The sequence below is a fragment of the Meles meles genome, chromosome 19, assembly GCF_922984935.1.
Source record: "Meles meles chromosome 19, mMelMel3.1 paternal haplotype, whole genome shotgun sequence".
Classification (NCBI taxonomy): domain Eukaryota; kingdom Metazoa; phylum Chordata; class Mammalia; order Carnivora; family Mustelidae; genus Meles; species Meles meles.
Window position 1 is genome coordinate 12,955,244 of NC_060084.1, and position 14,148 is coordinate 12,969,391.

General features: G+C 42.3%; 1 protein-coding gene across 1 annotated transcript in view; it reads right to left on the reverse strand.

Annotated features, from left to right (window-relative positions):
• Positions 1-14,148, reverse strand: part of HYDIN (HYDIN axonemal central pair apparatus protein) — a 301,936-nt gene that overhangs the window by 41,205 nt on the left and 246,583 nt on the right. The window contains exons 62-67 of the mRNA XM_045986716.1: positions 9,856-9,958; positions 9,352-9,630; positions 7,714-7,856; positions 5,494-5,712; positions 2,660-2,820; positions 345-442 (exon numbers count right to left, since the gene is read on the reverse strand). Of these exons, the coding sequence (XP_045842672.1) occupies positions 345-442; positions 2,660-2,820; positions 5,494-5,712; positions 7,714-7,856; positions 9,352-9,630; positions 9,856-9,958 (1,003 nt within the window). The remainder of the gene's footprint in view (positions 1-344; positions 443-2,659; positions 2,821-5,493; positions 5,713-7,713; positions 7,857-9,351; positions 9,631-9,855; positions 9,959-14,148) is intronic.

Here is a 14,148-nt window from a genome sequence, read left to right on the forward strand (position 1 = left end):
TTTATACGTATCATATTGGGTATGGGTGTGCATTTTCTTGGGGAAATATTTCATAGCTTCAGCAAGGGTCTGTAATCTTCCAAGAGGGTATGGCCTAAAAAACAAGATTCCCAGAGCTCTGTGGTCAGGGTGGTGGCCTGGTGGATGGCCAGGGTTCAGGCTCCAGGAGGACAGAGGTCAGCTCTTGAGCTTCTCAGACCCTTTGGTTCTGCAGACACCATGAGACATTTTCTCTGCTTCTCCTTGGCTACTGGGGGGGCAGTGCTCACTGCTCCATGAACTCGGCTCTCCTATTAACTGGGCACTCGGTTCAAACCCTGGGTTTTGCCTGTCATTGTGTTTACCTTGGTTATCTGGCATTGCAAAACTGACAGCCTTTGTAGTCTCTTCTGAGACCCAGTTGAATTCCAGCTGCACGCTTCCTGAATTAACCAGTTCAAACCTTCAGATAGATCAGAGAATGGATTTGAGAAATGTGCTGTCAGCATTTTTTTTCGGTCTGCCCATCATCTATACTGTTACTTAACTTCTTTCTCTAAGTCATCACTGTGTTTCTTAAACATTTTTTCAAGAGGCAAGTTTTAAGCATTTTATCCAACATTATGCATTTGCTATGCTAGTTATATTTTCTTCTAAAACATATAAAATATATACATAGCTATTAAAAATAAAACTATCCAAATGTTTAGTACTGAAAATCATCTGGAACACCACCAGTAAGTACCCTACGCAATGAGCTCTCCACAAGCATTGCTGTAATCCTGAAACATTTCCATGAGAGAGGAATCAAAATGTGTTTCCCATGACAGTACCTCCTTTAGGTGCAAATTTCATAGTCTCTCCCTTCCTGAAGCATCTCCCACTGGGAACAATGTCCCTGTGGTCAGAGGCTTCTTTACCCCTGCCTGAGATTCCTTCACTGGCTGAGACTTGTCTCAAATTCTGAATTAGCGGAGCCCTTTCTTGCCTCAAGTTTCCCTGCATCTAAGACAAGATAAAGAGACAGAATCTTTTTTCTGGAATCACATTAAAACTTCATCACAATCACAGCAGAAGGATGAAGCTTTGACACAAGAAAATGATTGTCCTAGAGAAAAAAACACAAGTGCTATCCTAGTTTTAGGGAAGTGGTAGGAGTTGAGAGTTTGCGGTGGGGTGCACTAGGTGTAAGAGTAGGGTGTAAGGATTAGGTTTCCATTATCCAATCCAGGTAGACCATGCAGGTATGCCCAAAGTCAAGTGCTTGGACCTTTTTTTAAAAACAAAGGTCAAGGTAGCACTTATTTATTTATTTATTTTGCTTTGTGTACCATAGGTCTTTGTAGCAACTACTCACTTTGCTGTTGCAGTGCAAAAGCAGCCACAGACAACACATAAATGGATGGGCATGGCCCTGGCCAGAAGAAACTTTGTTTACAATGAGAAGCAGCTGGCTGGATTTGATCCATGGGCCAAGTTTGCCAACCCCTACTTTAGGAGAAATTGGTATCAACAGAAGGTCCTGCCTCCTGCCTTATCTCTTTTGCTTCTATAAAAATTGGGGAGAACATGTAAAGTGTAACCAATGCAAAATGAAGGGTACAAGTTAATTACTAATTCTTACAAAGTTGAAACATATCAGTGGTTTACATTTTTGTGCTTGTAATTCTTAAAGAATAGTCTGTCTTTATATGTGCTGCTCTCTCTGTCTGGAAGGCCCTTTCCTTCCTCACTCACTTCTTCATCTGGCTACCTCCTGTTCATCTTCCGCAATTCAGCGGGGCACTGCTTCGTCTGGGGTGCCTTCCCTGATGAGCTCTCTGCTTCCTGATTGTCCCCACATCTTGGGCTGTTTTAGGTACTCTCCAGTACACATACCACACCACACCACAACTATCAATTCACCTATTTTCACCCATCCTCCCCTCACCCACCATGAGCTCCTTAAGATGGGGGCCCACGACATCCTGTATTCCTGTGCATGAGTTCACATAACTCTTTTTCCTTCTGAGGACAATTTTGGCTACAAGTGAAATTTCTAGCTCTGTTTCCCTGGAAACACGATAAAGGAGAAATACCAGTTGTATTATTAGGCAACCCTGTTTATAGTAAAAATGACCCCTGATTGGTAAATTGCATCTGGTCTGGAGGGAATTATGATTCCCTGGAGGGAAGATATAGCTTTGGGGTTTTCTTAGTATAGTGACTCTTGTAACTGGGGATGTCCCCCACAGGGATCCTAGAAGCTGCACCTATGGAATGGTTATGAGGAGTGTTGCCTTCTCTAGGTTGTGGGGCTTCTAAGCTGAGACGGACTTATTGCCATCAGTGTGGATATTGTCCGAAATGTGACCTGGGGTTGGGAAGAAAAGAGCCATTCCTGGTTGGTGGTGTGGACTGCTGCTGCCAGGATGGTCCCCACCGGGGACTTGATGGCAGGATGCTGCCCCTACTGGCAGACTGTGTTTCCTGGCCCATATCTTGACTTCAAGTGGGAACTTCCACAGCTTTGTGGGTCTGAAGGTTTCACTGCACCTGCAGAGTTGCTCTGGTGAGTGCTAAGCGGCTCTGTTGCCTCGTATGCGCTGTCAGAGATGCTGAAGAAATGTGTGGTGAAGGAACGGGCAGATGATGGAATGGAAGAGCGCCCCTGTGAGGGTGGGGGCTCTCAAAGACTCACTTGAACACTCGGGTCTGGTAAACCAGCGTTTCTTTAAAGTGCACGTTGCTTGTGTGGCATGCATACGAAGCGAAATTCACATTGGCACTGATCTGAAGACGCAGTTCTCGATAGTTCTCTTCTACTACAGAGTGGGTGGGCTCGGGGTCTGTCTCTATCACCTGTAACAAAGGTGGAGCCAGTTAACCCACAGGAATAAAGTGCTGTGGGGGAGAATGGTACTACATTTTACCCGCGCAAATGAGCACCAACACACAAACTCAAGTTCCAGAATAAATGATTCAGGCAAACCTAAATGATTCCTAAATGGGGAAGGAAACAAATTACTGAGAGTAGTAGGATTGCAGAGACATGAGGTTTTTTGGTTTTTTGGACTCAGAAAAAGGCAGAAGAAAGGAAGTCATAAAGATAGGCAGAGATATTAATGAAATCAAGAATAGATTGAAAACAGAGAGGACCAATGAAGCCAAAATTTGTTTATTTGGAATGACTTAAAAAGTCTTCAGTGAGATTGATCAAGAAAAAAAAAAAAAGAATAAATACAAATAACCCATATAAAAAATGAAAAGGAAGACATCACCATCAACCCTACAGATTTAAACAAATGATAGAAAATATTATAAATAATTTAATGAAAATACATATGAAAACTTAGTCAAAGGGCAAATTCCTAGAAAAATAATTTAATAACATTGACTCAAGAACAAACCAAAAGCCTGAAGAGTCCCAACACTATTAAAAAACCTGAAGTGTAGTAAAAAAAATCTTAAATATCTAACTAGAGAGATAAAATTTGTTAATAAAAGGGAGAAATTAATATTGTAAAATTGTTAATTCTTCCTAAACTGACTTATGGATGCAATCCAATTCCAATCAAGCTTCCATTCGTGTTTCCATAGTACTTGGTTAGTGGATTCCAAGATTGGACAGAAAAATCAAGGACCAAGAATAACTAAAATACTCCAAAACAAAACAGTAGGGAAAAGGGACTTCCCTTCCAGATAACAAGGCTGACTGTGAAGCTATAGAAATTGAGGCAGGGTAAAACCGGCATAGGGATAGACAAATCAACAATGAAGCAAAATACTAAGACAAGAAACATCCTAGGTATGTATGACGTTTAGATGACAAGGAAGTCATGGCAGATCACTAGGAAACAGAAGGGCTAACCAAAAAGAGGATTTGGTCAGGTTAGTTATCTAGATGGAAAACTATGAAATTGGATCCTTGCCTCACACCATACATAAAATCCACGTGGGCCAAGGGCTTAAATATAAACAGCAAAGTTCTTAAATTTTTTTTAAAAAAGCATATTTTTCTTCCCTGGTAGGGAAGGGCTTTAAAGATAAGACACAAAAATAATAAATATAGAAAATGAGATTAATAGATGTGACTATATTAAAATTAAGAATATATTTTGTTCATCAAAAGATACATCAAAAAAAGTGAAAAGCTTTAAATTTGGTGAAGACATTTGCAGACAAATAATAGGAAGGAATAGTACAGTTTATAAAAAATAAAATAACTCATACTACGGATAAGCAGCTAATTAAAAAATAGGTAAAAGGCATTTATATAAGAGACAACTATTATGGCCAATAATCATATGAAGACATATTCAACTTTATCAGTGGCTAGGGAAATGCAAAGTAGCCCCCAAATGAGACCATTTCTCATTCACAGAAATGATAAAAAGCGAGAGGTCTGGGAATGCCAAGTTGTGGAGAAAATGTGGATCGGTGAGATCCCTTTGCCGGTAAGAGTATACATTAGTACAGCCATTTTGGAAAACATTTGGGCATTGCCTTGGAAAGCTGAAATTCATATATCCTATGACTTGGCAATTCCACTTCTAGGAAGATAAACTTACAAATGAACACCACTTGACAGGAACGGTAATGTTCACAGAAACACTGTGTGTGATAGCAAAATTGCAAATAATTTTCAAAAGAAGCATGAATGATAAATAATAATGGAATTTTATAGAGCAGTAAAACTGGGTGCACGATAGCCACATGTGACAATGTGGATCACATGCAATCTAACCTTTTTAAAAAACTAAAGTGAAAAACTACAACTAAACAGTATGCCTTTTAGAATGCCTGGGTGGCTTAGCTGTTAAGCGTCTGCCTTCGGCTCAGGTCATGATCCCAGGGTCCCTCATCGGGCTCTCTACTCAGGGGGAAGCCTGCTTCTCCCTCTCCCACTCCCCCTGCTTGTGTTCTCTCTCTCGCTATGTCTCTGTCAAATAATAAATAAAATCTTAAAAAAAAAAGAATGCATAGGTTAAAAAAGAAAGAAAAAAACCAAAAATCAAGAGAATAGGTAAACGAGATTCAGGATGGTGATTACATCTAAGGGGCGAGGCAGGGGGATGGAATGGCTGACAAGCACACACGTATTCCATGTTCTACTTCCTGTGTTGGTGTGAGTTCATCTCTGTTTATTCTACTGTGCAAAAGAAACCAACCAAGGACTGATTAAAAGAGGGGCATGCTTGGATCACAGATGAGATTCTGTCATGAACCAAAGTCTAATCTAATTCTGGACACCCGAGGGAAAGAGGAACTGACCGAAAGGCAAGGCCCTGTGCTGTTGAAAAGTGGGAGGACTTGCTGCGTGAGGCATCCAGACTGAAACCAAAGCTGGACAGATGAAGATGTGTGGGTGGGCATGCAAGTTCAGTTGTCACTTCTGAAATCAAGGTCAAGTAGAATGGGAAATATTTTTTTTTCTTTTTTTGTTGGAAGGCAATGATGAGACACTGAAGTAGAGAGCAGCGGACCCCCAGCCCGGCAGGCCTGGTCAGATCTGTGCCTGATGTCCTCACTCACCTTTCGTTTTGTAGTCAAAGTCCCGAGTGGGTTTCTGAGCACATCCACCCACTTGACTGTGCGCATGCGGTCATCCCAGTCAGGGACCTGCTCTGCAGGGAGTGGAAACGTGATCCTGGACAGCTTACACTTGATCCCCATCTTCTTCAGATTGATGGGCACGTCTGACTTCATGGTCACCACTGTGTCCTTGGCACACCCAGGGTGGAGGTGGCCCATCTGGGAAAGACCCTGGTATTAGTATTTTTGGGAATCTGAGCTTAAGGACTTTCGATACCTGGTGGTGACATTCTAGAGAAGGGGTAGAGCCAAAAATCTTGGCAAAAAATACGTCATTCAAACCTGCCTATGTAGATGGTACCGCACTCTTAAACTACCTGTGCTTCTTCTTCCATATGACCCGTATGGACCAGGGACAGGCGCACTCAGTATATTCGCAGTTCTCAGAGTGTGGTCAGGTGACCCCTGGGACCCCTATGACCTTTTCAAAAGTTCATGAGGTCAAAACTACTTTCATCACAATACTAAGATGTTAGTTGACTTTTTCACTCTCATTTTCTCGTGAGTATACAATGGAATGTTCTAGAGGTTACATGACAAACGATATTGTGGCAGATCAGTGGAGAAGCAAATAGGAGAATCTAGCTCCTTCTACTAAGCCAGATATTGAAGAGATTTGTAAAACTGTAAAATAATGCCACTGTTCTCACTAGCTGTTATATTTTGAAAACATAGCCATTTTCATGAAAAAGTGGTACTTATATTAACATAAATGGGTTTATTATTTAAAAATGAATAAATACATGTTTTCAGATAGTCTCAGTTTTAATCTCTAATAAGGTAACTATCAACAGATATAACCCACATAAACAAAAGCTTTTTTGAGTTCCTTGATAATGTTTAATAGGGTAAAGGAGTCCCGAGGCCAGAAAAGCTGAGATTCACTGAAGCATACCAGATAAATGGGAAATTTAATTTGGTCTATAGCATAAAATCATTTATGGTTTAACATATATAAACACACACACACACACACACACACACACACACACACACACATATATATATATATATATATATATATATATAAAATAGTCCTATAATATTTCTGACAGATCTAAAAACTCTCCACTGGAAAATGGAGAAGAAAGCTTAGTATTTCCCAAGGCCACAAATGTGTGCGTGGGTGGTGGGGGCATCTATGCAGGAGTGTGTGTGCCCATGGGGCACTAAATGCACTATATTGAGCTCATTTCTGCCTACTTTGATACTTTACATCCCTCCAGGAAGCCAAACTCCCTGAGAGCATGCAAAGATTCAACAGAGACAAAGCAGGTGCCTGGGTGGCTCAGTCAGTTGAGAGTCCAACCCTTGATCTCAGCTCACGTCTTGATCTCAGGGTCATGAGTTCAAGCCCCGTGTTGGGTTCCACACTAGGCATGGAACCTACTTAAACAAAAAAACCTAAAAAATAAAGGTGACAAAGTAGGGTCCCCAAATCTCCTTGCCCTCTCCCCCTGTCCATGTGTGAACAGACTTGGTGAGGAGCAGTGGACACATCTGGGTATATCCACTGTTCTGGGAACTCAACAGTGAACTATGAAAAACAACAACTAGCCAGAGGCTAGATCTACTACCACATTCTCTTCGGCCTTGTGGGACATTGAGATTTGGTTAGGAATTCATAAAAGGTGTGCTGTGAGATGCTAAAAGAAGGGGCCAGAAAATTCCAGGTAAAACAAAGTTAACTAGGTTTTAGTGTGCTGAATAGCACTGGGCACCTTTAAGAGAAAGATATAATATGCAAATTTGCTAAATCTCAGTTGTTCACAGAACCTGCCACCCCCATTTTAGCGTTCAATGAACCACTTTTGCAGGACTAATGCTCTAAAGAACATACACTTTGGGGGACACAGGTCTATACTCGGGGACAGGAAGACGGGACCTGTTTTCATCCACACAGGTTTCCATGGAATTCCTCAACACCAGCCTAGCAACCATCTCGGCAGACCTCATTCTCTGTTTTTAGACCCTAGGAGACATGAACAGTGTTCTCTGGCACCTGGTCTGAGTAAGGGATAGTTCCTGGGCTGTTTCTCAGCTTGAGAACCATCCATCCCATCCTATGTATGGGAATACATACGGGAAGAGATGGACAATCAATTTGATGTTGGCTTATGCCTATGAAAGTCCAGAGAACAGTGAATGGCTTTCACTCACCTGTGGGGAAAAGGAAACTGTAGCTAAAAGGGGCCATTCGAACCGTATCACGTTCACTTGGCTGTGGTTTGTGATTGTGAAGCTCACGTTATAGCTGTTTCCAATGTGGCAGTCCCCAAACTGGATGTGGTCCACCAGAGAAGCTACGGACAGAAGCAGAAGGTCTGTGAGTCGTCCCTGGCCTCCTCCTAGGGCTCACTTCCCTAAGGAGGCAGCAACCTGAAAGACATGGGGCCCTACCCTCATGCATCCCTCCCTTCTTTGATGATTACTCTGGAAAAATTTGGAGTCCCTTAGCTTAAGCTTTCCCTCCTTGGGAAATCTATTTGTCTATCTGTCTGTCTGTCCGTCTGTCCATCCGTCCATCCATCCATCCATCCACATCTACCCATCGACCTTGGCCCTCACCTCTAAGAGAAAATATGGGGTGCCTACTCCATTTGTTTGCTCAAACTATATTATTAAGTGTTAAAATAAGATAAAAATTAAAAAGTCCTTGTTAAACCTGAATCATAAATAATTGATGAGTCACTTACAGTATCAGTATGTTCCATACAATATTTGGGGATACACAAATAATAAAAAAAAACTCTGCTTTTTATCTGAAATTCAAATTTAACAGGGACTCCCATATTCTGATTTTCTAAACCTGGTAACCTTACTGTAAGTGTGAAATCTGATTTCTGAACTGGGGTTCATGCTGGCTCCTGCTTGACCCCTCACAAGAGAGATGTCACCTGGTAGCTACTAACGGGTGAAACGCCATATGTGTGAGGAGTGTTGATTTTAAGTCATGTCATGTAGACTGTCCGATTATAAAAAGCTTCTAGAAAGATGATGAGAATGTGTTTATAACTCAATTCATACCAATTAGCTATACAACTAAGGTGATTAACAAGTGCTTTTTGATAATAGTGATGACATAAATTTTCTTCTGCCACAAAGACCATAGTCAACTAAATGAAGTGCAAGATGGACCGCAGAGGAGCCCATCTTAAGCTTCAAGACACACACAAGTCACTGAGGGATCTTGCTAAAACGTAGGCTCAGCTTCGGTCAGCCCGAGGTGCCGGGGCAGGCCCTGCCATTCCCATTTCTACCAAGCTCCCAGGTGCCTTTGATGCTGCAGGGCCTCAGACACCAACAGAATGATGTTCTAGAGGGGGCACAAACCTACACATTCCATAATTAAAGAAGCCCACAGTTTCTCGCAGAATGTCTAGGATACATGAAACAGACAATGCGGATATAAGCCAGCTGAAAGAAATGGGGAAACCTAGAGAGATACGTGCTCACTTAGCTAATCTGGAATGTGAACTCTGAATTTCACTTATTAGCTAAACTGGAAGTAGCTAAAACTCTAAGCTCCCCAAGGCGGAGACTCTCTTCTTACTCTTTTTAAAGTTCCAGGGCTCAGCAGAGTACCTGGTTCAGGCATGTTGATGCTCAAGAAATGTTCCTTGAGGGAACACGTGATTGAAGGCATTGTCTGAGCCACAAATGAAGGGGCATAGAGCAAGGAAGAGGAGATGCTCTCCCAAATTCCCAGGAAGCTGGCTGAGCTGTTATTTAAGTTTCACTCTTATTTAAAATGGCCTGAGCCAACAGTTATCGGTAACTCACTTCCATTTCTCTCACCTGTTACCAAGTCTTCCAAACTATTTTCCTCAATGATCTCAGAGATCTCTGGGGTCTCAGGGCTGCCGGAAACCACCAGCCCATGGATGTTGCCCAAGGTGATGTCATCCTCATAACCTTCTCCCACCATGTGGATGACTGTCTCCTCATACTGGTTGTCGACCACTGATAAGTGAATGGTGCCTTTCATTCTCCCAACCTTCTGGGATTGGAAAACGACATCGAATCCAGCTGTGTTTCCAGGCAGAACAACCAGGGAGGCCGTGTGAGCTTTCTTTGCTGCAAAAAAGAGAGAGACATGAGGTTTAGAACTAGTTTAAAGGAAGATGTAACCAGACAGATCCTGACTCAAGGGAGGGCAGCTTTATGTGGGAGTGAGCCTTACCTACGGAGGCCCCTGGTGATGAGACTGAGTATCCTACTGTGGCTGGGTCCTTATTAGTTCCCTAATAAAACAGCTCCTGGGACCCATCGTCCTCCAGAAGCTACACTCCCTCTACCTACCTTTGGCATGTGGTTTGTTCTCCTCTGTGATGTAGAGGTAGGAGGTGGTGGGGATCCCTTTCAGGGAGAAGACGCCTAGTTGGTCCCTCAGATCGACATGCAGCTGGCATAAAGAAAGCAAGGCCGAGTGTTAAGCTTACAGGTGGCTCATGGGTTCTGAGTCTGGATAGAGATACAGTGGTGTTTGGAAAGTATTCAAAAAGTCATTGTGCCCAGTGCTCACTTTTTTGAATTCTTACTAAAAGGGAAATAAAATAAATATTAGACCTGGGGATGAAAAGGAAAGCTTAGTTCAGCTCTTATTAAACAAGTAAGGAATTGGAGGTCCAGAGACTAGGGGTGACTTTACAGATGATCAAGCTATGTAGTGTCAAGATGGGCTTTTCAACGCCTCTGCTGCTGACAGAGGCAGCTGCTAAATATACTCTGGAGTAATACAATGGAAATGAATACTCCTCATTCTATCAAGGTTTACGTGAATATGAGTTCCCAAAACCACTGTCTCCTAGGTGTTAATCCATCAGTTGCCTGATAGTGTCATATGGAACAGCCCGCCAAGTTTAAAAGAAAGCCAAAGTAGGCCTATGGCTTAGGTGAAGAAAAGGGATTATTTTCTGGACCACCATAGCGGATGCAAAAACAAAAGCCATATTTCTGATTTTAGGTTCAAGAAATCAGCAGACAGTTTTAGAAGACAGTCACGCTGGTACCATCATAAATACGATCAAACAATATAAGAAATGAGGCAAAAAGAATAAAGACGATGTTCATCATCATTAGCCATCAGGGAGATTCAAATCAAAACCACATTGAGATACCACCTTACACCAGTTAGAATGGCCAAAGTTAACAAGACAGTAAACAACGTGTGTTGGAGAGGATGTGGAGAAAGGGGAACCCTCTTACACTGTTGGTGGGAATGCAAGTTGGTGCAGCCACTTTGGAGAACAGTGTGGAGATTCCTTAAGAAATTAAAAATAGAGCTTTCCTATGACCCTGCAATTGTACTTCTGGGTATTTACTCCAAAGATACAGATGTAGTGAAAAGAAGGGCCATCTGTACCCCAATGTTCATAGCAGCAATGGTCATGGTCACCAAACTGTGAAAAGAACCAAGACGCCCTTCAATGGATGAATGGATAAGGAAGATATGGTCCATATACACTATAGAGTATTATGCCTCCATCAGAAAGGATGAATATCCAACTTTTGTATCAACATGGACAGAACTAGAAGAGATTATGCTGAGTGAAATAAGTCAAGCAGAGAGAGTCAATTATCATATGGTTTCACTTATTTGAGGAGCATAAGAAATAACATAGAGGACATGGGGAGATGGAGAGGAGAAGGGAGTTGAGGGAAATTGGAGGGGAAGATGAACCATGAGAGACTATGGACTCTGAAAAACAATCTGAGGGTTTTGAAGGGGCGGGGGGGTGGTGAGCAGGGGGTGAGCCTGGTGATGGGTATTATGGAGGGCACGTATTGCATGGAGCACTGGGTGTGGTGCATAAACAATGAATTCTGGTACACTGAAAAGAAATTAAAAAAATTAAAAATGAAAAAAAAAAGAAATAGTGATACTACATGGGAAGCTTCTGAGATAAAAAAAATTATATGTTTAGAAATAATCTTAGAAAGAAACTATATGGAGGAGTTATATGACAAAAATTGACATTAAAAAATCTAGATAAATGGATGGGAATTCGAAATGTTGCTCCCGAGAGCCTAAATACTCTAACAGTAGAAGTTCTTCCCAAGGGGGCCTGGGTGGCTCAGTGCGTTAAGTGTCTGCCTTCGGCTCAGTTCATGATCCTGGAGTCCTGGGATCGAGCCGCACATTGGGCTCCCTGCTCAGCCTTCTTCCCCCTCTCCCTTCCTGCTGCTCACGCTCTCTCTCAGACAAATAAATAAAATCTTAAAAAAATACTTCTAAGGAGTTCTTCCCAAATAATTCACAGGATTCCCAATTGGACCTTTTGAAGAACACTGAAAGATGATGTCTAAAGTTCATCTGAGAAAATAGGTATGTAAAAATAGTCAAGAAAAATTAGAAAAATGGGGAATGGGTGAGCAGGAATTTACTAAACTAGATGCTAGAACATTTTATAAAGGTACAATAATGGAAACCATACAGGGCAATGGGAAACTAGGTAATGTGGACTCAAAACAAACAAACAAACAAACCCCAGGACAACAACAACAACAGGAAAAACACATTTTTAAAAAGCATCACAGAGCTAAGAAGGTAATGAAAAGCAGCCAGACCAAGATCTGGGAAAGCACAGGAATCCAGGAAGGTTAGCCTACATTTCTGGGCTGTTTTTGACTTGGAGTGTTTGCTAGGCTAGAAGAGGTAGGTGGGAGGCTCAAGTTGTGTTTTTGATGGCCTCTTGGTGCTAAGAGGGCAAAAGTATTGTGAAAGGTGGGCATTTTCTTTCCAGTAGATGGTGACCCCAAAGAACCTGCCGATAGGACCAAAGGTAGACAGGTTGGCTATAACCCAGCTCGCCCCTACCCCCGGGCAGCAATCCTGCTCTGAGTCCAGGAAATCTCAAGCCCTAAAACTAGTGTTAAGTGATCCTAAGTTTCTAATGTCTCAAAGTTCTTAGCAGAAGCAAATGAAAATTGTCTCTGAAGAAAAGGAACATCATCTTTAGTGTTGTTACTTCTAAATAATTTTCAGGTATCATACTCAACACGGGATCGAAGATAACTAGGCACATGAGGAGAAAGGACAACATGGGCAAAAATGAGCAGAAATAGCAGATATCAGAAACAGACCCACAGGGAATCCAGATTTTGGAATGACCGGGTATAGATGGTAAAATGGCTGTAATTACTTTGTTCACAAAATAAAGCCAAGACTGACAGTCTCAGCACAAAGTCAGAAATCTTCCAAACTGACTATATATATATTTGAAAAGCAGCCTAATGGAACTTCTAGAACTGAAAAATATAATAACTGAAGAACTCAGTGGAAGGTATAATAAAAATTAGACACAGCTCAAAGGAAAGTTAATGAGCTAAAGACAGGTCCTAAGAGATTATCCAGAATGGTGCCCAGAGAAAAATGCCAAAACTGATTTAAGACATCGATTGCAGAATCAAGAAGCCAGGTGAATTCCGGGCGGGATCAATGAAAAGAAATCCATACCTATTCACGTCATCGCGAAACCACGAAGACGAACACAAAGCGAAAATGCCAGACAGAGTCAGAGGACAAAGATCACCTTAACAGGACATTTTAGACATAGCTGCCCTCTCAGCAGAGACAGTGGAAACCAGAACACACTGGAATGAAAGCTCTCATTGGCTGGGAGAAAACAATTGCTGAGGGAGAGTTCTACAGCCAGTAAAAATGACATTAAAATGAAGAAGAAATGGAGATCTTCAAGTACAAGCTGAGAGAATTCACCGCCAGCAGACCCGCACTGAGGGAACAGTACAGGCGGTTCTTCAGCGGGTAGAGACAGAGGAGCTCAGAGGGAAGGGGGGCTGTGTAAGAAGGGGAGCAAAGAAAGTGACAAATGTGGGTAAATCTAAGTGAGCCTTAACTGTATGAACGACAAAACCCGACAATGAGGGGTGCCTGGGTGGCTCAGTCCATTAAGCGTCTGCCTTCAGTTCAGGTCATGATCCACGGGTCCTGGTATCGAGCCCCACCTCGGGCTCCTTGGTCAGCAGGGAGTTTGCTTCTCCCTCTGCCTCTCCCCTCCCTCGTTGCTCCTGCTCTGTCTCTCACTTTCTCTCTCTCTCTCTCAAATAAATAAAAAAATCTTTAAAAACCCCCGACAAGATAGTAAGAACATCTTGCAGTGTTTAAAATACAGAGAGAATCCAAAGCCTCCTGTGAGTTGTCCTTACTCTCCCTTCTATTTTTATCTCCCACTGCTCTTCCGGCCGCTGTGCTCTCACGGAGCTGGGGGCCTCCTGCCGGACACATTTTTTGCTTCTGTGCCTTTGTCTGAATAGTTTTCTTTCCCCAGCTGGGATGCAGTCCCTGCCACGCGCCCTTCCTGAAACCCAGCTGTCCTGCAATGCCCAGCTTCTGTGTCATTTTAGAGTGAAATTTTCCTTGATTCCCCTAGATGGGAGTAGATCACTCTCAAAAGTCCTGAGGTTCTTCGTGGAACCCTTACATAATTTATCACTCTTTTTTTTTTTTTTTTTGTAAAACAAGGATGTGAACAGAAAAAAAAACCAATAAAAATAAAAACACAATTTAGGGGCACCTGGGTGGCTCAGTGGGTTAAAGCCTCTGCCTTCGGCTCAGGTCATGATCCCAGGGAC